Source organism: Doryrhamphus excisus, linkage group LG3 (genome assembly GCF_037039965.1).
Source record: "Doryrhamphus excisus strain RoL-2023G ecotype Guam linkage group LG3, RoL_Dexc_Guam_v1.1, whole genome shotgun sequence".
NCBI classification, from domain to species: Eukaryota; Metazoa; Chordata; class Actinopteri; order Syngnathiformes; family Syngnathidae; genus Doryrhamphus; species Doryrhamphus excisus.
Genome location: NC_136359.1, coordinates 16,637,800 through 16,663,910, shown reverse-complemented (window position 1 = coordinate 16,663,910; position 26,111 = coordinate 16,637,800). Strand labels below are relative to the sequence as shown.

Here is a 26,111-nt window from a genome sequence, read left to right as displayed (position 1 = left end):
AAACCCACAAAAACACGGTTATCATTCAAATCTGAAGGAAACTATGAATGATTTTTAAATGTATTCATATATAACAGCATAAATCACTGCTCTTTGTCAATGATCTTTTTACTGCAATATTGTACATTTACATCCAGTGTATTGACAAGAATCAGTGCACACGGACACCTAATGCAGCATTTTGTTTTTACACTGATAGAATCAATACTATAAGATGGGCATCTGCTAATTAGTTTTCTTTCCAAAGGGACTGGGAAAAATACAGCGGTGTCCGCATCACTTTGAATCAACGAAAAGCATGACAAATGAAAAGGTTTGATGCATTATTTACTTACTGTACGTACAAACAAAGATTCTGCATGTAAAGTAAACAGTAACCCAATTTGATCCTAACACATTGTTTTAAATATTGTAATCAAGTAACATTTAGTATTCAAAAATATACACAAAATACCTCTTTTTACTTGAATTCTGCATCATTTAAGGTTTTCATTTTCCAAAATGTAACACAGTGGCCATTGTCAAAAGATAATTGTGTAAAATGATCGTTAGTGCTCCTGGAATTATGTATTTTGCCCAGTTTCCTTTGAAAACCACAAGTAGAATGACAAATCTTACATATATCCTTGGTCCTTGGCCACCATCCTTGTTGATATTCTAATGTATTTGATATGACTTGGCCATTATCTCCAATCTGCAATCATCACAAAACACATTTAAATAAGCGAGATTGTACCTAAATAGGCTCAATACAAATTAAATGTATAAAGCAGATGTTTTGCAAGTAAATAATTAAAGTATTTAAGGCTTTCTCAGTTGAAGTATCGGTAGCTATTGTATGACTTCTGATCCCTACACCATAACTTTTTGTCCTTTTTATTAGCACAAAGCAAATTCTTCAGAGTCTTACTTGTCCTCCACCATTTGTTCTCAATCCCACATGACATGTCCTCCAGCCATCCTGTTGTTGGTATATAATGGTGAGATGGTGACAGCAGTGGTGGTTGAAGACTATTAAGTGCAGTGACATGACTGTCTGTCTCTGTAGCAGCTTTAGTGCCTAAACCGTAGACACACAGAATGGAACCGAAGACGCAGGCAAAAAGCTTGTCCGGCTTTTTGTCATTCATTGCAATATACTACTGTCATTATTACTCAGTCCTGTGAGCAAGAGCTAGAGTGAGGGATTTGCCCTGATCTTTGTGAGGAGTCCCGGCCCGTCATTTCCTGGCCCCACTGACGGTGGCTGGACTCCTGCAGGCCTCGGCCCGTTGTCTCAATTGGCAGTGCACAAGAAGCGATGGCGGCGAACAGGCAGCAGCAGCAATACACCGACAGAGCCAAATACACAGACGACTCCAACAATACCTGCAGGATAATGTTAGCAGGAAAATTCTCAGTTTGAATATCACATTGTCATAAAAAGAACACCATTTGACAGTCGTTACCTGTGCAACAAAAGGTGTGATGAGGGCACCAACTCTGGCCATCCCACTGCTTGTTCCCAATCCTAAAGCTCTGGTTGCAGTTGGATACACCTGTAGAGTATCAGAATGTTCTTTAGTGTGATATAGGTTTGATTTGAATAAGTCTATTCCTATGAATGGAAGCTAAGCTTTGTGTGTGTGTAAATAACCTCTGGGGTGTACACGTAGGCAGCTTGGAATCCTCCTGAAATGAAAGCTCTAGCGATGAATATCAGCACCGTCATGGAAGCTCTGGAACAAAATAGGAAGCAACAATGGTGGATATATGACTTGACACAATTGTTTTTATGCAGATTGCTATCTTTATCGCAAATTTGTAATTTTACCTCCCCACACAACCATAGAGAGGAATGATGCACAGAGAGAAGACAAGGAAACACAAGGCCATAGTCTTCCTTCTTCCTAAGCGATCGATCGCCCACAATATCACCAATAATCCTGTGGAACATAACCACAGAACCTTAGTCACATAAACTTAATACACTTAATATAGAATAAAAATGTTTCAGAATAAACATTTACTATCTTTCAATCTATGAAGCATAGTCAAACAAAACAATCATTAAAATGCTATATAATTGTAAATATTTCAATTTATTACCTGGGAATTCTGATAAGGTTGTCCATAACAGGTCTTTATAGTCATCACTGTTCAGATATTTACACTCCAAGCTGCATCGCAACTCAATCTTATTACCTTTGGACACTAGGGAGAAATATAGAACACATTTCAAACATTTCTTAATATTGGCTGTACTAATGTATTCATGGCTATACTCATACTGTCATAACTAGCCAATAATCTCATATTCATTACATATGGACAAAAACCTGAATAAGTCAAAGGCTAATTGCATAATTAAGAGGCTTAGTGTATACCCAGTATTTTTATTTTTTTACATCCATACATCCATCTTCTGTACTGCTTATCCTCACAAGGGTCACAAGCATGCTGGAGCCTATCCCAGCTGCCTTTGGGCGAGAGGTGGGGTACACCCTGGATTGGTCGCCAGCCAATCACAGGGCACATATAGACAAACAACCATTCACACTCACATTTGGAGTCGCCAATTAACCTAGCATGTTTTTGGAATGTGGGAGGAAACCGGAGTACCCGGAGAAAGCCCACGCATGCACAGGGAGAACATGCAAACTCCACACAGAGATAGCCGAACAGGGAATCGAACCCACACAGCTAGGAGATTCAATTCCTAGCTATGTGGGTTGGCCACTCGGCCATTTTTACATACAGTACAGTTTAATTAAAATATATCTGCCAATCCAACTGATGGCAGCTGGAAAATGTAAATCTGGAAAATGTAAACCTGCCGTACTGTGTAATATCTAGTACTTAATGGTGGCACTCAAGTCCTTTAAAATTTTAGCATGCAAGCACTTTATGGCTCCCTAATCTCATGGTATAGTCAAGTGTACATGGTTCTTTGTCTGTTGTATCTGTTCTTTATGTCTTCTCTTCTTTTATATCAAATGTTATCGTTCTTGTACTTAATATCGACCTCCCCTCAGGGACAATGTTGACAAAATGTTGATCAATATGCATATTAAACAAATAAATCAACTAATTTTACTAGAAGACTGCTTTGGACTGCTTCACATTTGTAAATGTTAAAATCATCATCTAAACAATGTTGTATTTCATCAACAAAACAACAGATGAACTTACTTCCACATGCACCTCCTTCCTGAAAAAGCTCTGTAGTGAGCAACACCAGACCGTAGTACGAGAAGGCGTTTGCAAACCTTAGGAGACACAAAAACCTCAATGTAACGTTGTCTATGGAGTGTTAGAAATATGAGTTAAATAAATGGCATAATCAGTTCCACTTTTTACCAAATAAACCACAGCAGGACTGTAGTCCAGCGAATGTGTGATGAGAACAAGTCTCGGATCTTCCCACGATCCTCCTAATGAAAAGAAAAGACGTCAAGAGAGAACTGATCTCCAGGTTGTAACATAAATGGTATCTAACCAGTGACTGATTTACTTGTTTGGCAGCAATAAGTTTTCCCAATGGCATGGGCACGCCATTCTCCTTGGCGATCCTTTTCAAAGTAGCCAGAGCTTTATCTTGATTCCCCGTCAGCACGTCATACCGAGCACTCTCAGGTAGCCACTGTCATCCAAGTGAAGAACCTCATCAGCTGACAGTGCTGCTTAATGATTGAAAACCTTGAAGTACTCACAAAACATAGGATGGCAAAGATGAACAGAGGGATGGTAGAGAGGCCGAGCAACCAACGCCAGCCTAGAGAGGGCATTACTAGGATCGCTAGAAGCACTTCAAACACTGTGCCCAGTGCCCAAAATATCTGTGAGGAAACAGGAAGTGAACACTGCGTGAAAGGGTTGTAGAGGTGATGTACTGGTCAACTTGATTGAGACAAATGACAGATGTAAGAGTACAAACCTCAATTAACAATATACATGTTGCTCTGGACTTCATGGGTAGAAATTCAGCATAAAGTGTCACTCTAATGAACAGAGAGGACAAGCCTAATTTGATTTGGAATTTTGATGATTGTGGAGACATGGATGAGTGTTACTCACGACTGTGGGGCGCCACCGATGCCAAAGCCTACCAGGGCACGTAGGACGAGGATCCAGCCATAGATGGGTGCAAAAGCACTCATCAGACCGTAGAACATCGTCCACAACACGCTCATTGTCAGACCCTATTTGTTAAAACATCATGACAATGGTAAATACAAATATTTAAATAAAAAATGTACTTTTTAGCATTCAAGAAAGGTTTGAAAATTGCAATTTAGGTACTATTTACAGTCAATACTAAACAATGCTAAACAGCAACTATAGACTGATATTTTACCTCAACTAACTCAGACAATATGAGGTTGGCGTTCTCAAAAATCTATTGGGTTTTTGTTTGGACAATTGGACTAACTTACAAATTTTTGGTGGACTGATGCTAATTGATACATCGTCATAGTGCTTCTGCATCTGTTTTGAGACATTGGATGAGATGGAGCCTATCCTAACTGACTTTTGGCTAGCGGTAGGGTACACCCTGGTCTGGTCACCAATCAATTACAGGGCACATAAAGACAAACAAACATTCACATTTTGAATATCCAATTAACCTGACATGCATTCACTTGGAATGTGGGACAAAAATGTAAACTCCACACATACATGAACAGGGCTTCAAACCCTTGAGCTCCCAATTGTCAGGTTGACATGACTACATGGCCAAAAAACACCAATCAACAATATCCTACATGTTAATTTTACAGGAAATGTACTTACTGTCTTTCTTCCATATTTGTCAGATATGTTTCCCCACAGGGAGGAGCTGATCATCATTCCGATGAACACTGCCTGTGGCAATGAATGAAACATGTCAGAGAATGTACACAACAACCTTTGTGTGCAGCATTAGGTGTTACACCTAAAGGGGACCTATTAAGCTTTTTCCACTTTTCTGACCTATAAATGTAGTTAGAATGTTGTATTCTCATGTTAAACAATGCCAAAGTTTCAGATAATGAGGTTTGCACATTCAGAAATGAGCCCTGAAAGAAGTTTGGGCTGGCTCTGAATGCTCGGTTTCTGTTTCTTCTAACACTGGCTTCACAGTGAGCATTGGGAGAAGTCACCTGCTATTTGGGTGTACAAGCTCGACAAGCTGAGTGGGACCAATCACAGCGCAGTGGGCATGGCCAGAGGCGGGCTGTGGGTGGTTTTGGAAAGCCAAGGAAATACAGCTGAAATAGGTGCAGATTTTGGAAGATCTAGAAAGCTATGCGTGTTATCTTGTGTTCTATAGGAGTTCACAACTCAATACAAAGGGTAAACGGGAAAATGACCATAATAGGTTCCCTTTACAGTATAAGAGCAAAAGTAATGAGACACACCTTTTAAACAAATAGTGCATTAATATTATTAATCATATTAAGCAAGCAGGAGCTTATTATCGGCCAGTTACAGTAGCTTCCCTAATTGGACATCTCCAACTTTGTGGGAACAGAATGGGAAAGGTCCTTTTTTCCAGACTGCAACTAATACACACAGTAAAAGGCATGGATGAATTCGGTGTGGCACAACCTGGGAGTACCGATTAACCCCATAAAGCACGTTTGTGATGAACGAGAACAAGAATTTGAGCCAGCAGGCCCAAGATCAATGCCCTGTGATTTCACAAAAGTTACTCTGGATAAAAGGGGAAACATTCTCACAGACACATATTAGAATCTCATATAGAGTGGAATTAATATAAGTGGAAGCTATTAAAACTGCAAAGAAGGAAGCCACATGCTGCTTGTAAAAGATAGATAAATTAGTGATTTTATTTTGCAGTTATGATGCAATGTCATACATCATAAATTACAATTAATTTCACTAGTTCTAAAATATGTATTTCATAATTTCATAATAATTTTGGTATTCATAGCTTAGAGTTCAACATCTTGTAAAATGTGAGAAATTGTCAAAAGGGTCACACTCAAGTCAGCAAATAAACTGCAACAACCTTTAATTGGTGTCTTCGCCTAAATTGAACTCCTGAAATCAAATAGCTATGAAAGGGTATTCTAATTTATTACAATGTACCTGTATAGACAGCTTGTTAGATACAGTGTCCAATAGAGCAATAGGCACATTCCAGACATGAAAGCATCATTACCGATGTAAGCAGTGCCACCTCCATGCTTGGTAGTCTCCATTCGCAATGCAGCTGTGGGGCTAAGATGCTTAAAATCATCATCTCCATTGCATCTGCCATCTGAACACAATGATCCAGTGTTGACTGATAAAAACATTTGTACAATATACAATTATAGAAAGAATGTGTTTGACAGACGTTCTCACCCACGACAGACCAGTGAGGATGGAGAGTTTCCACTGGAAGGTCCCAAAGCCGATGGCCTCCACAGCATCCTCAACCATGAATGTGTCTGAAAGAAACCAGTTCAATAACTTGTAAATTTCAGCCGAGAGCACTGCAAAGAGCATGTTCACTTTGGCAGTAAAGAGACAGGAAACCAATGATGTTCCATCATACGCTACCATCAGTTGGATTGGCAAACTCCCGGGGGACAGGAGCTCCATCTGCAAGTGCCACAGACTCCAGCTCCGTCTGCTCTGCCACACGTGCCTCTGCAAGCGGCTCTCGGTTGTCACCGTCATCTTCTGAGCGTGTGCTCTCGCCTGTGTGACGGAAGCGGACGACACTAGGAGAAAAGAACACAACATCAATTCTGCAAATCCCACAGGACTACAGTGAGCCATACAACTATCTCAAACTGATTTTGTGAAAAAGCTAAGTGAATTTCCAAAAGTGAACCTGATGTAATGCACTGGAGCATACAATGACGCAAGACCACCGAAAAATGTTGAGGGCTACTTAGGTAATGATTATGATAAAATATTGTCCACTGTGCAAACCCTGTAAAGCCCACATAACAGCTGCACAGGCTAAACACCCTCTAATAGCCATGCTTTCCACAGATGGAAGATGTAATTTCCGACCACACGAAGGTAATGAACGGTTTCTTAAGTATACTGAGACAACTCATGAGTGTCACAGATACCTTACCACTGCAATCACAATACACATCAGTTCTCAATGCTGTGGATGAGCTTTTGACATGGCTTCTTAAGGATGTTGATAAAGTAAACATAACCAGCAGTGTGCAGACCTTACATGAAAGTGGGCTAGAGTACAAACACACCTTATTTTGACTTTACCTTAGTTGATGAACGCAATGCCAGCCAGTTCTATGCAACATGTTTGTTAAAAATGTTTAGTTTTGACATACAAATGTGAAATAAAGTCACAGTTTGATTTGAATGACTGGTGGCAGGTTTAAGACCACTTAACATACTTGCATGTTTGTGCATTTTGTATTTGCCTTACATGAATATCCTCTAACTAATTATATTACATTTATGGGTGGCTATTCATGGTTGTTGCAAAAAACACAGCTGCCCTGCATGTGCAGTGTCAGTGTTACCCACAGGAGAGGTGTAACTACATCACTGTCTAATTTGCATAATTAGACATGATGCAGAAAGTTACAAATGTGGGCAAAATAATGAAAGTAAACAAATATATGGTAGACAGGGTGCATGAGGTGTGTGAATAAGCAGTTATGATGCCATCTACTGTATGATGCCATCTACTGTACGAAGTTGTAACAACACGCTCCTTTCACAGACAGTCCCATTATAATGTGTTTATGAGCAAGGGCAAACAGGTAGTGTAAAATGTATTTGTGGAGGTCCAAATGTGTTTGTGGTCAAATGATGCACAACAAATAAATAAATAAGTTATAAAGTACACATATAAAGACAAAGCTTTGTCTTATTTATTAGCATCAACATTTCAGCTTTTTATGTTTTTGCTGTTTTGGCCAAATATCACACTTTGGACACCCCTGATAAAGAGTATTATCTAATATTTGATGGACTGTTCATTGTGTGCTCTCATGAGGCTACCCAGACTCCTAACAAAACTGGAGTAAAAACCTACTAAGTATTGAGTAAATGACATTTAAGGTAGATAAGTCATGATCATGACATTCTGAGCCAAGCTGCCTCCTACGCACAATCGATACAGCAATAAAAATGATTTTGGCCATTTCATCCACCAATAACTCCACATTGTCTTACCATGTTGACATCGGTTTGACACCACATGACGTTGCTGCCTTGACACAATGCGAGCTAATTGTGTTAAAACACAAATCTATCAGAATGTGGCCGGGTGTGAGACACGGACCGAATACAAGCAAAAGCAACCGATTTGCACAAAGGCGATTTAACTCACGGCAACTGTCTCAGCTGGAACAGATCATCGTCCATTTTGGTGTTTATTTGCCGACGCTCCGTTTGGCCTCATCGCCGGTTACATGATAACGACGAGCAGCGATTTCAGCACTGAGGAGAGCGACCAGCTCACGGCCAATGACAAGCCACATACGGGACTCACCACACACACACACACACACAAATCACAGTGGATAACAGTTGTAATCGCTATAATTTAAATTGCAATTAATAATAATAAAGTAATATTACATTTAACAACACTCAATGAAATAAATACATGATGACAGACTAAAAACAACAAAATATATTTCATCTGAAAATTTTAACATTGAACATACAGGTACGGTCCTTATGTGGGTTCCACTAGAAACAATGCTACTGAGACAAGAGTTCCGCATTCACGACAGGATGTTGTGGTGCAGACCAGAAAGCTCGGATAAGCTTGTCAGAGAGTACCTTGGCACTGGACCCAGCGTCAGGTAAAGTCTTTTTCCTCTGGCAAACTCCAAATTAAGCTTCTTAACGTTAATGGTTCACCTGGTCAAAATAGAAGCGTGTCAAGACGACGACGGCGCCGCCGCCATGCAATGTCAATGCTCAGCTGGTACAAGACCTGTAGACAAACAAACGACCGGTTTAATGTCGCTCTTACTAATCATTTGCGATAAAATACTTAATTTGAATTATTACAAATCCGCCTTAATATGTCGGGTGGCTGTTCGTGAATTTCAGACATTACACCAAAAGAAGATTTATCTCAGTATTGCTGGTAAGTTATCTCGCATGCTAATGCTAGCATGACATATAAACAAGCATACGGTCCACGCTTGGTGTCTTTGAATCAGCGGTTGGGTTGAGTAGCAAGTAGCTACTGCTAGTCAAGTAGCAGCACAAGTGATATCGTTGGTAAAAGTGTCGTCAAAGTTGTTAAGTAAAATCGCTGACTGCCGACTGAACAACTATAATACCACGCTAGCTTTGAATGTGTGTTGGTTAATTAAAAAAAGAGATAGTTTATAGTTTATAGAAAGCTATAAACACGTGTTGGATTCTGTGGTTGTCTGCTACACAGGAAGCACTAATAAGTTCTATGAAATGGCTGCCGAAGGACCCTGCTCGACCCCTGTTTGGTTTCAAAATTGGGTTTCAAAAGTAACTTAATTATAGTACTATTGAATATTTGAATACAGATCAGCATTTATGAAGTAACATGCCAGATTTGGCTTTAGCTCACCTGTCACAGTGTAAGCAATAGAAAAAAAACAGTGCTGATTGTTATTGTCATCCATGACCCAAATGAGGACAAGTGGCATAGAAAATGGATTGATGTTACTGTCATGCTTTTTGTACTCTACGTGTCATTGACTAGTTTTGCCTTCATTAGAAACAAGATGATAAAAAACTGGGGTGTCATCGGTGGTATTGCTGCTGCCATTGCGGCGGGTGTATACGTTTTGTGGGGCCCAATCACAGAGCGAAAGAAGAGAAAGAAAGGTAACAGCAGATGGGCTGCGCAATGTTCGAATCCATTGTGAAGCAGTACATTAAGAGTGAGCTGTGCTGTTCTACAGGTATGGTTCCTGGTCTTCTGAACCTCGGCAATACTTGCTTCCTGAACTCTTTGCTTCAGGGTTTGGCTGCATGTCCATCCTTCATCCGATGGCTGGAGAAATTTTCAAGTTCACCAGCAATCCAGTCGTGCAAAGAAAACAAACTGTCCACAACACTTCTTCAGCTTCTCAAAGGTTTGGAAAATTGAGCCTTGTTGACCTTTCATAATTTTGATGTTAACTTCTGTGCTGACAGCACTGTCTAGTAATGAGCCTGGGGATGAAGATGTGCTGGATGCTGGATGCTTGCTGGACGTTCTCAGGCTCTATCGGTGGCACATCAGTTCATTTGAAGAGCAGGCTAGTACTGAGTGCATATTTGTGGCTCTTTTTTGTGTAAGGTTTATTCTAATTATGTCTCTTTTAGGATGCCCATGAACTCTTTCACGTCTTAACATCATCTCTTGAGGAGGAGCGGGACCGCCAGCCTAAAGTCACCCACTTTTTTGACATGCAGTCTCTTGAGGTAAGCAATCATTTTCCAACTTGAGTTGTTCGAAACAAATCAGTGCCAAATTTTAGTACTTTTAGGAAAGTAAAATATTAAAACACGGCAGCCTTGGACTCTGACAACAACACCATGACAACTACCATTCAATCATGGTCATTTTTGCCTATAGTATTTGTCTCTGAGTAGGGGGTCTCTGCACCCGCATCCTCACATCCCCTCTCTACATTGCGAGAGATTTCAATGATAATACTCTCTCATTTACCAACAAAAATCTCCACTATAGATTACGCTCATTTGTTCAATTACTTACAGTCTCTACTTTTTTAATTTGTGTTTATGTGCATACATCAGAATCTTCCTGAACAGGATGAGAGAAGTAGGACGTGCAGAAGTCGAGGTAAGACAGAAAATCTGACCAATTCTTGGAAGAAATACAAGAAAATCGTATTTTGCAGCACCTCTTCATCCAATACCAAGCCCATGGAAGTTTCAACATCCTTTTCATGGCCGTTTAACGAGCAACATGTTGTGCAAGCGATGTGAGCAACAAGTGAGTGTGTTTATTATACACAAAAGTGCAAACATAAATATTTTTTTCTCACTGTTGGTTAGTTGGCTGGCTTACACAAAAACAACAAAACCAATATCCACTAAACTTTTTTGCGGACACAACAAACAGAAATGTGTTGTGCATAAACCAGAAAGTAGCATACAAACACACTATATGGCTCCTCAGTTTCTTTTTCACTTCTTTTTCACATTTATTTTCTGATTAGGCCGTGTGGTACAGTTTTGTCATCGAGAATGTTTTATTTTCCAGAGTCCAGTACGATATGATTCCTTTGAAAGCCTATCACTGTCCATCCCTTTACCTCAATGGGTAAGCAGATTCCTTATTAAAAATGTAAATCAGATTTTTGATAGATTTTTCAGTTTTAATGTGAGGAGTTTTTGTGTAAAGGGTCGACCGATTTCTCTGGATCAGTGTCTACAGCATTTCATCTCCTCAGAAACCATCAAGGAAGTAGAGTGTGAAAACTGCACACAGGTATTTAATTTTTTTTTTTTTTACAAATTTGAGTCTCACTGTAATATGCTTCAAAAGACAGGTCTCATTTTTTTATGTTTCAGCTTCAACTTGGGACAGTATTCAGTGGACAGGTTGCAGAAAGTCAGCGGACCACGTTTGTAAAGCAGCTTAAATTGGGAAAGGTAATAGGAAATTTGCTTCATGTTACAGGTGGTCCTTTGTTTTAGACATAGGTGTCTAAAGTGTGGCTCAGGGCCATTTGCAGCACGCAGCTGTTTCTATTAGCCTGCGGCACAATCTAAGATTATGATTTAATAAGAAAAACTAAAAAAAGAAAATCAGCAATAATTTCACTAGAATAAAGTCAAAATGTTAAAGGGGAACTACACTTTCTGTCACAATCTAAACATACATTTCATTCCCCTTTCTGTGCATAACACGAGAAAATAAGTTAATTTGAGCTAGCTTCTAATGCTGCCATTGGGATACACCTATTTCGACTAAAGCCCTCTAAAAAAACTCTGACAACGTTGCATCATTTGATATCCATGCTGTGATCATGCATTAACATGTACATTGATGATAACATGTAATAGTTGCAGTATCGTGCGGTATTTTGATTATTTAAAACACTACCGAAACATCTTTCCACCTCTGCGCATTGATACTAACTAACTAGACACCTTGCTGACCGCTAGTCTCAGCGTCATTCACAGATGCAAGAGTGGATACCAAGCTCTCAATTTCGCTACAAAGACTCAACAAGATGCTCGTTTGCCTTTTTTTACCTGAGGACTGGAGCACATGTCTTTTGTTGGAACACACAGCCATCCCAAGGAGAGCGGGCATCATAAGTGTTGTCGCTGCTGTTGTTGTTGACAGAACTAGTGTGCAGAGAAAAGAAGTTTAGTGATTGAAGGTAATGTTTTTAATCATATCAAACATGTCACGTCAGTGTACATGTTAATGCATGATCGCAGCATGTATATCAAACAATGCAATGTTGTTAGCAAGTTTTTATACACTGTACTGTGTATATACCTGTATACATTTAGAACAGTAACATTTGTACAGAACGTGTGTATTCTTAAATATCTAACCGATGTGTTACTCCATCTGTCAGCTTCCCCAGTGCCTCTGTGTCCATCTGCAAAGACTCACATGGTCCAGTGAAGGGACCCCCATTAAAAGACAAGAGCATGTACAGTTTTCAGAGTATCTATCAATGGACCGCTACAAACACAATGCCTCTGCACAGATCATTAAGCAGACCAAACATCTGGCCAAGCACCAAAAAACTGAACAATCAGAAAAGGTTATGGGGAAGCCTGCTGCTAATGGCACCGGTAGGGTAAACATCAACATCATCCTGCTTGTTTCTATATACATTCTATACTTAGTTTGTTGCCATTTTGTTTTGCAGATGAAGAGCATCATAACAACAACAAACCCTTTACAAATGGAAACTGTTCATCTGTTTGTTTACACTCTACTAGTGGAACACAATTGGGCCTCATGTTTGACTTTCGGTAAGCTACCTGACTTCTCAGATGCACGACAGTGCATTTTATATAATATTTACACTGTACATTTTAGTCATGAGATGTCACTCACATTTGAACCACTAGACTACCGTGTATCCGTATGAGACATTAGCTTGACACAGAAGTTGCTTGTGCGTGTATGTTTTTGCAGTGTAGACAGCGACACTGTCTCCTCTGTGGGCACGCACCATTTTGCACTGTTTTTGTTTATATTTGCTGACCAAGCGCCTCAGCAAGCTGTCGGAATGAAGGTGCCATTGCCTGAGCACCTCCATCAGTGAGCCAGCATAGTAACTCCCGCCTCCACAAAGATGATGAATGAGATGAGCTCACTCTCTCCGTTCACTCCACTTATAGAATCATTGAACACAGAAGGATGCAGAGTGAACCCTCTTGTCATCCAACCTGTGTGTCAGAGAGATGAGAAAACACACTTGCATATATGCACAGGACTGTTGACGGGGGGCGACAAACAGATATCTTGTCCCGGGCCCAGGCATGAGGGGGCGGGCCCAGAACTGGTGTGTGTGTGTCGCTGTGCCTTCTACGGATGGCCTGCCTAACACTTCCTGAGCTACAACATTAAGCAAACATGTTCACACCTTCACATATATTTGTTTTCTTTCCATCAGTTCTACAGAGTATCTCTTCCAGCTCACAGCCGTGCTGGTTCATCACGGTGATATGCACTCTGGACATTTTGTAACGTACCGCCGCAGCCCCTCCCCACCACACAGTTCCACGCCCTACATCTCCCGGTGGCTCTGGGTGTCTGACGACTCAGTCCGCAAAGCCAGCCTCCACGAGGTTCTGTCGTCTAACGCTTACATGCTCTTCTATGAGAGAGTCCACAGGCAGAGCACCGCCTTGCATCCAGAGGAGTGAGAGCTCAGTATTTCACTGCCTTTCCAGTCATACTGTTAACAACTGGATAAGCCAGTTACTACATGGACGATGGTGCCGAAATTGTGAAGTCATTTGACAGCAATTTGTTACATAAATGGATCATATCAAGCACTGAAAGTCATGAGATGTTGCTGGCTTTTATACAGAACAATCCCCCAAAGAATACGGACTAGTTTGGAGTCTTACTCTGTATTTGACCGGCAAGTACAAGGTTCCTGGATAACATCTCTTCAGTAGGTTGTTTGTGTGTGAAGCATTTACTATTGACACTGTAAGAACTATTTGAATGCAAGCTGGTACAATTATTTTGTCAATGATGAGTACATAGAGAAGAATTACCGTAGATGATTATGAGACAACACAGTTTCTAAACATTTGCAGCAATCTATGTATACACATTTTGGAAATTATGCATAATATACATAGATACACAATCCTCTATAATTATTGAAATACGGGATTCAAGTTGTGCATACTGTAGCTGCACAAAGTGCCATTTTGTCTCAAGATTTTTACCACATGAAGCCCTGTGTGCTAATGTAAAAGTGACAATTGTTTTACTTCAGTATGGACCTTAATTGGCTTTGTTGGTGTCATGATTTTGCGTTAAATCATCAAAGATGGTTTATCTGCATTTACGTACTAGTAACTGCCATTTTCCTCCTTCCAAACCAGCTGAGAAGAAAGTAGGTGGCGCAGAAGCCTGTTAATGTTTGCAATTTGCACTATTGTACAGTACGTTCGGGTGATGTCATGTTTGTGTGCAATCTCTAAAGTGACCATTTTCTGATATTAAAAAGAATAAAGTCAATGTTTTATTTTTGGCAAGCTATATATTTGCAGGTGTGTGAGTAGTTTATAATAAACAGCTGAAATTGGTGCAGAGAGGTCAGTGGTTCACTTTTTGGTGGTGTGCAGTATGCTTCTAAATGTGAGGTTAATGCGAGGCAGGAGGATCCTCTTTCGAACAGGAAGGCTGTGATACCAAAATGTGTTTGTGGGGGAGTTCATTAGGAGCAGGCTTCCATGAGCCAGCACCATCTTAACGGGCTCAATGTGCCGACAGCGCTGTTTACCACGAGCATCCCTGTGGCGGAAGACGAACTCTCGTGCGGCCCCAAGAGACACTGAGGCTATGGGACAGAGAGGGTCCAGCTCCTTCTCGTCGTCCCGATGTTCACCCATGTGATCTTGCCCATCTTTGTATCTAGACAAGACGACAGCTGTTGGAGACTCAAGTCGTTGAATTCCACCTGTTAAATTTCTCACCTGTTGACCAGGACAAAATTGAATGTACGTCCTGTTGTTTTGGTGACAGCATTGCGGATATATTCCAGAGTGGGAGTCCAGGGACAGGCTAAACGTGTCACTCCAGAATATGTGTAGGTTAGTCCTGTATCTCCATAGGTGGCCTGCTTCCTTGGTATATTGTACACCTTCCCAAACACCTGCACCTTTGCTTCTTCCCCTGGAATGGACAGCAACATTCACTCCAACACACTCATACATCCTGTCAGACTTTTAGCAAAAATACATTACTTGTACCTATTGAATATACCACCTCCTCTTCCAGTTTTACAAAAAGATGGTCAGCTTCCTCCTTGGTGAAGAGCAAAGCGTAGTCACAGTCCAGACCTTCAGATTCGATTTTTTGCCAAGGAACTGGATCAGAGAACTCATCTTCCTCGGCATCCACCATTTGCTCCACTTCATCTAGTTTAACCTTCTTTCTTGGGCTTGTTTGGCCATTCGTACTGCATGATCGTTTACTCACAAACTTTTTCATTGCGTGAAAAAAAAATTGTTTTCTTTCCTGGACCTGTAGATGCAGAGAATGTTGACAAGATTGGGCGGTAGAGGATTTTACCCCCACTGGTTAGCACTGCACGCAATACAATCCTGAAAACTTGAAGGGGGGGAATTGCCCTGGTTTGTGTGTTTTTCAGTTATTGAAAATTTGCGCCATAAATTTGCCTCAGTTTTCCAACAATATGTCAAGCATTGTTGTGTTAATACACTATGTGAGTCCAACTGTGTACTTAATGTATTTTCTAAAGACAAAACATCCTTTTTACCATCCTATTAGCTTGCTACTACATTGAAACAGGACCCTGGAGTCAGCTGTGTCGCCTGTCTATGATGTCATCAGCGGTCGACTCAATAATGTTTACATGTTTTGATATTTTAAGTCATAGTTTTACATGCAAGAAACAATTCTGAATGCATATAAATGATTAATGAAAAGTATAATTTAACATTAAAAGGTACCTACCTTCATTTAAAACGTGGCTGTTCTCAAAGATGCAATGTAGCAGCAAAATGAACATGCAGCTTTCTATAGTTTTTCTTGATTCAATAGTGTTTCTCAACTTATTTGTCAAATGCTGGCACTTGCAACTTCATTTGACCTAATTTGGGGATATTGAGGTGAGAAATGCATTTAAAAAAAACTCATGGCAATTCAGTGATGCCATAAATTGACTCATGCAGTGTATTAACAACACAACAATACAATTCAAACAATTTTACTATGTCTATCAAGTGTTTCATTAACGCAAGAAATGCACACATTTCATTTTAGTGCAATAAAACTGCACAGTTGAGTTAAGAAACACCAGGAAACAGAAAAGGTCATGAACGCCTCACTGCTCATTTGCATAGCACTCATACGTCACTTGTCTGTTGGCGCGAAGTTGTTTTGGCGTGCAGGGGTCTGCTGTTACCTAATTTTCACATTGTTTACAGTGCTTTTTACAACTGGACATTTACCATAGAAGACACAAAATGATCGGACAGAAAACAATTAATTCATTCTTTTCACCAGTCTCCAAAAAGAGGGTTTGTAAAGATCGAAAAAATGAAGTGGGGGAGAATGCGAACGGCGGCTCGGTGAGTGTCATTAAGTTAAGTTAATATGTGTAGTGTGCTTTGCTAGCTAACATTCAGCAGGTTTATGTTAACATATAAAGTTATTTGTAGTTAACTAGCACCAGCCGTGCACCTGTTGGAACGTCCTTTAGTCGTTTCCTGCAAATATGAGCGACAACCAAGGTGCATTCAAAACCACGGGTCTGTTTAGGATTGTTAAAAACACAGCGTGACAATGCTTGCTATGCGCTGTCGACAGTTTAGTCAGCTAGTTTCACCCCCAGCAGCTCACTTCTCACCTGCTCTGCGTTGTGCACAATTTACTAAAATCATGCAGCGGAAGAGAAAGTCTTCGGAGGTCGAACAGGAGCCCAGCAGCCCGGCGTCGTCGCCGCTTTCTCAACAGCAGCTGGATACCATCGCCCGTAACAAGAAGGCAGCGCTGGAGAAACTCTCTTCCGGTCGCATTCCCCCTGGGATTGGAGAAAGCTGGAAAACTGCACTGGCTGCTGAGTTTGGAAAACCCTATTTCAAGCAGGTGGGTGGACAGTGCAGCACACTTAAAGTTTAATGGGACTGAGTTAATCAACAAGTAAGAGCAAACAGTTTTTTTCTCTTAAGTAAAAAAACAACAACAAAACAAAGCATAATGTAATGATAATGGTTTAATTTATGTGAACATGCATGCACGTTATATTGGAATATAATCACATAATACAATTCGCAGTCCCACGTAAAAACAGCAAAGCTTACTTCATCCTACCCCGGTTGCTGTCCGTTTCACAGCAATTGCAACACATTTCCTGTATTATACAGATGTAGTCTTTGCTACTTTAAAATACTTGGAAAAATGATAAGGCAATGTAAAAATGTGGTAAAATATTCGTCAAAGTTTTTGTCACTTGTAAATAGTTCATATAACAGTAATAAGATACACATTGTATATATACTGTATATATTAACAGTGTAAAATAGGCATAACAGAACATTATGTTGGGTAATGAGTTGGTTAAATAGTTGGATAATGAACTCACAAGAATGAACAATTAGAAGTGATTAGACAGAATTTTGTACACAGTGACTCAAGACTCTTCCTTGTGTTTCACAAACACTAACTACTACTAACTTGTAGTGTTTCTTGAATCCGCTCACATTAGTGCTTTGTTTGAGTTTGTTGCTCAATCAGTTCCATGATTTCATTCCCCTGAAATGTGGAAGTTTGTTTTTTTTAGCATTGTTCTCTCGTACAAGTGTATTATGTTTAGTTTTTCTTCTGAAGTCGTATTTCTCCTCTCTTGTTGAGAAGTATTGTACATCATTGTTTGGTAGCAGGTTATTGTTGTTTCTTTATTTAAAACATGTATTTTATTCAAACATAAATAAATAATATTGCAGAAAACACTCTTCAATCCAGGATGAAAGGGAGCAGAAGGACAACTTTAGTAGAGGTGCACTGTCCACAAGATGTTTGCTTTAAAAGAAAAATATATTTTCGTTCATCATCAATTTATATTTGCATGTATGTATCTTTTCTGCTATTACCAAGTGGTATTATTTTAGTTTTGCTTAGGTTCAAAGATAATCTCTTTTTTTATCCAACCATCATTTTACTGTAGTCATTTTCTCTGTGACTAGCCCTATTTCCATCTGCAAATAGTACTAGCTTTAGGTCTTTTGTAACGTCACAGAATGTATAATTTGAACAGTTTTGGTCCCGGTATTGACCCTAGGGGTATGCCGCAGTAAGAGCTTGATCGGGAAGTTTTTGAGAACTATTATGTGACATAATCCAAACATTTCAAACCAAAATACTGTCTGATTTTATTGTTTTCATTTTATATTTTTATTTTTCACATGTTTCTAAAATAGATTTTCAAAGAGCATTGTTGTCACACACACACAGAGGGAGAGAGCGGAAACACCAATCTGTTTTTTTCTTACATATTTGTAATTTCTGCAAGCTTTTTGCTGTCATTTTTATGGCTTGGTGTTTAGTGTTCACATTTGACCTCAAGTGAACTGAACCTCGAGAGACTTGCAAGCGGACCAAGCCCATCTCTCTAACGCTTTAGTCTATGTCCACTTATTTGCTGGACACCAGGTTTTGGATAGCTGCATACACTTAACCAAAGGATCGGCACCAGCAGAGCAAACAAACCAGACTTTGTTTCAACCGAACCGAATGTGACAAGTGTGAACGCATTGTAATTTTTTTTTCCTCCCACAGTTGATGCAGTTTGTGGATGAAGAGAGGAAACATCACACTGTTTACCCTCCTGCTGAGCAGGTTTTCACTTGGACACAGATGTGTGACATCCATGATGTGAGTCTCATTGTTGATTCACTGCCTACTTCCCATAATTACACATGAAATGTGTAATCCTTCATTTATCACCGTTGATTGGTTCCAGACCCAAACGCAATAAGTGAATTTCCGCTAAGGGGGATTCAATATTAATAAATGGCATATTTTTGTAGTTAGAGCATCGACAACATGTTTATCACTTTTTGAATATGGTTTTAACATTATTAGAGCTTTGTGGACATGAATTACCAGCAGAATTAATCTTTTGATGGTTGCTGAACGGAGGTCTCGTCAAGTCTTACCTTTGGTCCATGATTTGTTTCACTTTACTTTTTCCCTCCAGGTTAAAGTGGTGATCCTTGGTCAGGACCCGTATCATGGTCCAAACCAAGCCCATGGGTTGTGTTTCAGTGTCAAAAGACCCGTGCCGCCCCCTCCCAGGTAATCTGCGACAGCACATTGCATTTTCTTTGCCTGGCACCACTTTAAGACCAATGTGTGCCATCTATTTTTCCAGTTTGGAGAACATGTACAAAGAGCTGGTGAGTGACATAGAAGGCTTTCAGCACCCCAGGCATGGAGACCTGACTGGCTGGACCAAACAAGGTTGGTTTTGAAAGAAATCTAGTAGGTTGAACCACTTACTACCACATACCATAACCAAAGCGTCACCTGTCACCCAATAGGCGTGTTATTGCTCAATGCCGTGCTGACTGTACGAGCACACCAGGCCAACTCTCACAAGGACAGAGGATGGGAGACGTTCACTGACGCGGTGGTACAGTGGCTCAGCAACAACCAGGAGGGCCTGGTCTTCATGCTGTGGGGGGCCTACGCTCAGAAGAAGGGAGCCACCATTAATAGAGTGAGCACACATGCATTTAGTACTAGAGTGATGAGTTTGATTTAATAATGATGTTCCCTGACTTGATAGAAACGTCACCACATCCTGCAGGCCGTGCATCCCTCCCCTCTGTCGGCCCATCGAGGATTCTTTGGCTGCAAACATTTCTCAAAGGCCAATGATCTGCTGAAGAAATCTGGAAAGTCACCTGTTGACTGGAAGGCACTCTAAAGATATGCCCGCTTGATCTAGGATCATCTGTATTAACTACACCCCAAATAATCATCTATAAGCTTTTTCAAAGTTATCTTTACAAGTTACACTATCTATATACACCGTTATGCTATGTTGCAAAGTTACTTTATAGCCTTTTGTCATGGCTGCTGCAATGCCGGTTTTTTATTTCTTGTTTTTCTGTAGTTTCAGTGTTGTAAATATGTGCTATGTTGCCTTTCTTAAACATTAAACATTTCACTGATTTGTTTTCACTATTACATTTAAATGGCCTCCAACTTTTATGATATTACCACAGTGAAACATTTATTTTAGTAGTAGTTTTTACACAGTTGGAAAAAGAAATTGAACATCTCACCATTTGTTGAGAGTGTGCTAAATGCTAAAGTGGTATTTGTGCTATTTTACTTTTTGAGTCATTAAAGATTGTTCATAGGTCAATGTAACTTTAGGCAATCCTGAAGGAGCTATCATTTAATTCCTATATTCATGTGTCAAAAATACCCAACTTCTCCCCAAACCAGAAATGTTTTGCTTTTCGCTAAAGTTGAAAAAACTAGCCCAATATTTTGACTTCTAGGCTGGATTATTGATAAGGCTCTACTACCGGAATACTTCCGGAATATTGCTGCACGAGTTTTAACAAAGTGTCACGTGCATGTATTTACCCCGATAAAAAATGACAAATCAGACAAAGCAGAGCGTAAACCAAGATACTTGAGACCATGATTTTATATCTATATAATTTATACCGTTAATTTCTCCCAAATATTTTACTAGGAATAAAAACACATTTTATTTATGCTTTCTTGTTATTAACTACTGTATTTACGGTCAAAAATAGCGAGGCTACACTTCCGTCCGGGGAGATGACGTAATGACGCCAGCTGTGAAGCAAGGACGTCAACCGGAAAAGGTTGAGTTCTCGCAAATTCAGTTTAATGTTTAAGTTGCATGAAGTTGCAATGCCTGTCAATAGCGTGCCGCTCCGGGATGCGTCCATCCCGTATCGTTTTCTTCAGCAGTACCTATTTCTTCTCAAGAAATATCCCATTCTGACCAAATCTGTAACAAGGTGTGTCCTAGTGAACTTTGACATGTTTGCTTTGCTGCTACCGTTGAACTGTCAGTGTTCGGATCTCGACACTAATTTTAAGTCCGCTAACTTATCATACTGTGATGTCAGCTAAATATGTGTCTCTGTTTATTAACTTTAAGCTGCTGTTATACAGTATGTACACATTTAGTTGCAGTAATTAGTCAGTGTCAATAGTTCCAATTCAGCCAATCAGCTTGTACCTCACGAGGTTGTGTTTGTCCCTCCCATTTTCAGTGGCGTCCTCTCCACCATAGGAAATCTTCTTTCTCAGATTTTGGAGGCAAGAAAAAAGTCCAAAAATGATGCCGTTAAAGAGATTGACACTGCAGGAGCTGCACGCTATGCCATTTATGGGTGACATTTTTTTACTACACAATCTGTGATCACTTTTTGCATAATTCAATTGTAACATGACTTATATTGGAATGAATAATTAAAGGCCTTGTTGTGCTGTGTCGTTCCAGTTTGTTCATTACTGGACCAGTCAGCCATTACTTTTACCAGCTGATGGAGGTGTGGGTGCCCAGTACAGATCCATACTGTGTGATCAAACGCCTGCTGTTGGATCGTCTTGGTTTTGCCCCTGCCTTCCTGCTGCTTTTCTACTTGGTTATGAACATCCTGGAGGTGGGTACACATTACACTATATTACAAAATCAGGTCTAAATCAGATTCTAAAGACCTCTGTGCTACATAAAAAAAACTTACCATTGCATACAAAGTCATGAAAGCGATGTGCAAATAAAAAACAGTCTACCAGTCAGGAGATCTGTGTATGACGCAGGGGCGTCCAAACTATGGGATAAAGCATATTTGTTTGAATTTCAGACTTTTTTCCCCAGAATTACATAATATTTCCATGATAATATAGCATTTCCCCATTTTCAAAAAATCACATTTATTGTTTTGTTTCTCATATGACTGATATTTTTTTTATTGTTTTGTTTGTTTTGCATACTATCGCAACAATTTTTCTTTAATAATTCAATGTTATGCTACAAAAATGACAATGTTTTCTCATTATATTACATTTTCTTAGTATTTTGACTTTATTCTTGTAAAATTACTGCAGATTTTTCAATAATTTATATTGATATTTAATAAGGAATCAAAAATTAACTCAAAAAATAAACTCAGGCGAAAGGACCGGATGACTTCATGAAGAAGATTAGAAGAACTTATTGGACCGCTCTGAAGATGAATTGGAAAGTTTGGACACCTTTCCAGTTCATCAACGTCAACTTTGTGCCTGTTCAGGTATGTTTTTCCACACACATTCTGTCCACTGTTACACCCTGACACCATTATTGTTCCCAATTGTTAGTGTGCGTGTGTTTTTTACTTTCAGTTCCGAGTGCTATTTGCCAACATGATCGCCTTATTTTGGTACGCCTACCTCGCATCAGTGAGGAAATGAATCATCTCAGGATTGCAACTCAGGAAAATAACGAAGGCCAGCAAGTGGGACTAAATGGGATCATCTTTGTTAATGTGGACAATAATTTACAGTAATTTTAACACTGTGATTAAACATTTGGAATGCTTGACAGGGTTTATGACATCCATAAATATGCATTTCATAGTAAATATCACCATACATACCAAAACTTGTATTGTAAATCATACTAATACTGTATTAAAATATGCTGTAGGTATTAATTATAGACCGCCAAGTGCCTCTAGTGGAAGACATTGGAGTTGTAATGTCAGAAATAAATGCAACAGAAAATGGTTGTCTCAATTCACATATTTCCATACTTACACTTAGCCTTTCGAGTATGGAAAACTTTAAAAAGAAAAGTGCATGTACTGTAAGGATGTTGTGATTCTCACTGGAAAGAAAAAAAAAGTGAGGGAGTCTTGAGTTGTAAGTAAGTTACTATTGAAATAATTTCATAGTAGGCTTACATATGCTCATTGTGCTTCTGGTTGTTGAATTATCTACAATATCTATCTATTGTACAAGTTTATAAACTGTAATATTCTGCAGCACCACACTGTGGCTCCTGATGCTAAAGGTTGCCGACCCCTGCCCTATTTATATTTAATAAAACTTGTCATAATTCACAAGTTTTTGATCACAAATAGCTATTCAGACTAAAGCAAGTTAGTACATCACCTGAGAATGGGAATGGATGGGGAGTAAAAGTCTTGTGTTGACAAATTAATAAATACTATGTTGCTCAAGATGACCAACAGAGGGCGCCTTTTAAAAAGAAATACTGTACACTGATATACAATAAATATCCTGTGGAAAGGTACTATTGGTAGTACTGCACAGCATATAAAAGGTGAAATTGTGTCTGGTACTGTGCTAAAATGCTCATATCCTATTGTGATTGATCCTAAAGATTGAATTAAAGCGTTTGGATCCAAGTATTTAGCCTATATTTAATCACCCGCAGCGCATTATCATTATCAAATAATCAGTGTCATACAGTGCAATGACAAATGCTATTGACTTATCTGCATTTATTTCAATAGAAATATCATGTATTACAATACCAAATATCTTTACTTAAAACATTTTGTTTTAATATGCTAAGATTAAGGCTGCAGAGCTGGGTTTGAATCTCTGCTTGGGCTTCTCTGTGTGGAGTTTTTGCAAGTTTTCTCCAGATATTCCAGTTACTTCCAATGTTCAACACACAAAACATGCATGCTAGGTTAATTGGCGACTCCAAATTGTCCATAGGTATGAATGTGAGTGTGAATGGTTGTTTGTCTATATGTGCCGTGTGATTGGCTGGCCACCAGTCCAGGGTGTACCCCACCTCCTGCTCAAAGTCAGCATACCCCTGCGACCCTAATGAGGATAAGCGTTCCAGGGTCTACCCTACTCTCGCCCAAAGTGAGCTGGGATAGGCTTCAGCCCAGCAATGAGCCTGAACAGGTTAAGTTTTGAAATTGAATGAAAATCCAAGGCCAAGATTTCAGAATTCTGAGTTTTTCAACATGGCGGCCCGTTCTTCCCTCTGTGGTAATGGAATATTTCCTGTAGTGACAAAGAACAGACAATTCAAAAGAATTGAAATGGCTCTCTTTACTTTCATGTTGCAAAACAACATCACTGTACATGTCTCGCATACTCATGTATTTGAACATGTAACTAAAATGTTTTGTTTTACCTGGTGGTGCCATGTAATATTCCTCCACTGTGTTTTTGGAGAGCTGCAGAAGTTCTTCTGCATGGTTGCCTTCCATCACTACATCATCCCTCAGGTATAAAACCCTGAATGTGTAAAAAAGACAAACAAACATACATTTAACGGGACTCTTGTGTTTCATACGAGCAAGCTGTGGCACACCTGTCCTCCAGAACCGAATCCATTGGCTCCACTCCTGAAGTGTCGACAACATGAAGCTGATCAGCAAATCGAATGGCTTTCTCCAAACAGGCCAGTCCCTCTTTGGTACGAAAGTCAACTAAGGCCAGACGTTCAAGTTTGTCTACCAGGTCGGCTGGTACTCGTGTTGGCTGGAAAAGAAAATGTCATAACAGTGTGACTGTCAGTGTAGTTGTCAATCAAAACTGCAGAAACGATGCTGTTTCATTATTAACAGACATATATAATTGTGGGCTGCACGGCAGCCGAGTGGTTAGCACGCAGACCTCACAGCTAGGAGACAAGGGTTCAATTCCACCCTCTGCCATCTCTGTGTGGAGTTTGCATGTTCTCCCCGTGCATGCGTGGGTTTTCTCCGGGTACTCTGGTTTCCTCCCACATTCCAAAAACATGCTAGGTTAATTGGTGACTCCAAATTGTCCGTAGGTGTGAGTGTGAATGGTTGTTTGTCTATATGTGCCCTGTGATTGGTTGGCGACCAGTCCAGGGTGTAGCCTGCCTCTTGCCGGAAAACAGCTGGGATAGGCCCTCGTCAGGGTCGCGGGGGTAGAAAATGAATGAATGAATATATAATTGTACAAGCATACCGGAGGAAGCTGCTCCTCTGGGATTGCTTGCCATGTTGCAGCTGCTGGCACCTACAAATAAAAACAGAGCAAATTGTATTGTTTTTGTCTCAACGCTTTGTAGCTCCACGTTAACCGTGTTAATTACCTTCGAGTTGTGTGTTTGGGAGCTGAAAATACGAGTTGTATTGGCGACGTGAACGCACCGACCTGTCCTTCCACTATAGACATCTACTACCGACGAGTTCCCGTTGTTTGATAAAGGGTAAGATGAAAGCACTATCGGTGTCACTCTACGGGAAGTGCGCCACAAAGCAACGCGAACCGTCGACATGTTTGGTTATCTACACACCTGAAATTGTCCCACCTTCTTTCAACGTGAAAGTTGTCCTCATTAAGTGACAACACAGGCTCCTTTGCCAAACGGCGCAATGCGGGCAGGGTTTAGCAACCCTTTTGGTACCACGCATGCGCAACACCCAGCAGAGATGATAGCGAAGCGAGATGGTTCTCTTACCACAATATGAATGAACGGCGCCATTTTCAGTACCGATCCTAAGGTCAACATGGTACAGTATCCCGCCTATAGAAAGGTAATGAATGAATAAACATGTAATAACAAAAGTAATACATCGTTCTAGAATACAAGTTAAAATATTGTCTTTAAATGTGGCTCTACCAGGTTAAAAAATAACACCAAATGTTTGTACTTGCATAACGTGGGTTGACATGTTTTTGTCTTCACGTCTTCCACAAACCACGTCTCTATTTAAAATCAACTCAAACAATGAGGGCAAACGATATCAGAATAAGGATTATAAATTTAAAGTTTGATAAATAGAAGTACATTACCATTAGGTAGAGCCCGGATAGCTCAGTCGGTAGAGCATCAGACTTTTAATCTGAGGGTCCAGGGTTCAAGTCCCTGTTCGGGCGACACGTTTTTCTTGCCAGTTGGAGCACAGCTTTACGAAAAAAGGACATTAACCTACTTATTGCCCACCTCCAAAAT

General features: G+C 39.9%; 6 protein-coding genes and 1 non-coding gene across 12 annotated transcripts; 4 read left to right on the top strand and 3 right to left on the bottom strand.

Annotated features, from left to right (window-relative positions):
- Nucleotides 1–90: 90 nt before the first annotated feature.
- Nucleotides 91–13,022, bottom strand: svopa (SV2 related protein a). 2 transcript variants are annotated; one of them, XM_078789770.1, is made up of 18 exons: nt 12,487–13,022; nt 12,175–12,270; nt 8,294–8,908; nt 6,532–6,695; nt 6,334–6,419; nt 6,149–6,247; nt 4,774–4,845; nt 4,057–4,181; nt 3,917–3,980; nt 3,693–3,818; nt 3,494–3,622; nt 3,340–3,413; nt 3,172–3,248; nt 2,089–2,193; nt 1,814–1,925; nt 1,637–1,718; nt 1,449–1,538; nt 91–1,368 (listed from the first exon to the last, which is right to left on the bottom strand). In XM_078789770.1, the coding sequence occupies exons 3-18, from the start codon at nt 8,326–8,328 to the stop codon at nt 1,156–1,158; spliced, it is 1,653 nt and encodes a 550-aa protein (XP_078645896.1). In that variant the 5' UTR covers nt 8,329–8,908; nt 12,175–12,270; nt 12,487–13,022; the 3' UTR covers nt 91–1,155. The 2 variants fall into 2 exon arrangements, with proteins under 2 accessions (XP_078645896.1, XP_078645897.1); XM_078789771.1 differs by lacking the exons at nt 8,294–8,908; nt 12,175–12,270; nt 12,487–13,022 and adding an exon at nt 8,137–8,225.
- Nucleotides 8,641–14,737, top strand: usp30 (ubiquitin specific peptidase 30). 2 transcript variants are annotated; one of them, XM_058069930.2, is made up of 13 exons: nt 8,641–8,774; nt 9,680–9,789; nt 9,867–10,040; nt 10,102–10,205; nt 10,273–10,371; nt 10,708–10,753; nt 10,812–10,906; nt 11,177–11,236; nt 11,318–11,404; nt 11,488–11,568; nt 12,510–12,732; nt 12,810–12,915; nt 13,563–14,737. In XM_058069930.2, exons 1-13 carry the CDS (start codon nt 8,647–8,649, stop codon nt 13,813–13,815), a joined length of 1,566 nt encoding a protein of 521 aa, XP_057925913.2. In that variant the 5' UTR covers nt 8,641–8,646; the 3' UTR covers nt 13,816–14,737. The 2 variants fall into 2 exon arrangements, with proteins under 2 accessions (XP_057925913.2, XP_057925915.2); XM_058069932.2 differs by lacking the exon at nt 8,641–8,774 and adding an exon at nt 8,855–9,064 and having other exon boundaries at nt 13,563–14,736.
- On the bottom strand, nt 14,639–17,162 carry alkbh2 (alkB homolog 2, alpha-ketoglutarate dependent dioxygenase). Its single transcript, XM_058069937.2, has 4 exons — nt 17,004–17,162; nt 15,382–15,655; nt 15,106–15,304; nt 14,639–15,043 (listed from the first exon to the last, which is right to left on the bottom strand). The coding sequence occupies exons 2-4, from the start codon at nt 15,620–15,622 to the stop codon at nt 14,734–14,736; spliced, it is 750 nt and encodes a 249-aa protein (XP_057925920.2). The 5' UTR covers nt 15,623–15,655; nt 17,004–17,162; the 3' UTR covers nt 14,639–14,733.
- On the top strand, nt 16,465–20,357 carry unga (uracil DNA glycosylase a). 2 transcript variants are annotated; one of them, XM_058069936.2, is made up of 7 exons: nt 16,465–16,678; nt 16,989–17,242; nt 18,932–19,027; nt 19,353–19,450; nt 19,527–19,615; nt 19,696–19,874; nt 19,944–20,357. In XM_058069936.2, exons 1-7 carry the CDS (start codon nt 16,621–16,623, stop codon nt 20,082–20,084), a joined length of 915 nt encoding a protein of 304 aa, XP_057925919.2. In that variant the 5' UTR covers nt 16,465–16,620; the 3' UTR covers nt 20,085–20,357. The 2 variants fall into 2 exon arrangements, with proteins under 2 accessions (XP_057925919.2, XP_057925918.2); XM_058069935.2 differs by having other exon boundaries at nt 16,466–16,725; nt 17,042–17,242; nt 19,944–20,353.
- A 649-nt stretch (nt 20,358–21,006) lies between these two features.
- Nucleotides 21,007–23,620, top strand: pxmp2 (peroxisomal membrane protein 2). The gene is made up of 5 exons (XM_058070504.2): nt 21,007–21,162; nt 21,421–21,540; nt 21,651–21,813; nt 22,324–22,443; nt 22,535–23,620. Exons 1-5 carry the CDS (start codon nt 21,029–21,031, stop codon nt 22,601–22,603), a joined length of 606 nt encoding a protein of 201 aa, XP_057926487.2. The 5' UTR covers nt 21,007–21,028; the 3' UTR covers nt 22,604–23,620.
- On the bottom strand, nt 22,320–25,645 carry gatc (glutamyl-tRNA amidotransferase subunit C). 3 transcript variants are annotated; one of them, XM_058070501.2, is made up of 6 exons: nt 25,452–25,572; nt 25,248–25,330; nt 25,121–25,171; nt 24,495–24,664; nt 24,315–24,418; nt 22,320–24,181 (listed from the first exon to the last, which is right to left on the bottom strand). In XM_058070501.2, exons 1-6 carry the CDS (start codon nt 25,567–25,569, stop codon nt 24,120–24,122), a joined length of 588 nt encoding a protein of 195 aa, XP_057926484.2. In that variant the 5' UTR covers nt 25,570–25,572; the 3' UTR covers nt 22,320–24,119. The 3 variants fall into 3 exon arrangements, with proteins under 3 accessions (XP_057926484.2, XP_078645891.1, XP_057926485.2); XM_078789765.1 differs by lacking the exons at nt 25,248–25,330; nt 25,452–25,572 and adding an exon at nt 25,617–25,645; XM_058070502.2 differs by having other exon boundaries at nt 25,248–25,565.
- A 317-nt stretch (nt 25,646–25,962) lies between these two features.
- Nucleotides 25,963–26,035, top strand: trnak-uuu (transfer RNA lysine (anticodon UUU)). The gene has a single exon. It is a non-coding gene; the product is annotated as a tRNA-Lys (tRNA).
- Nucleotides 26,036–26,111: the final 76 nt, after the last annotated feature.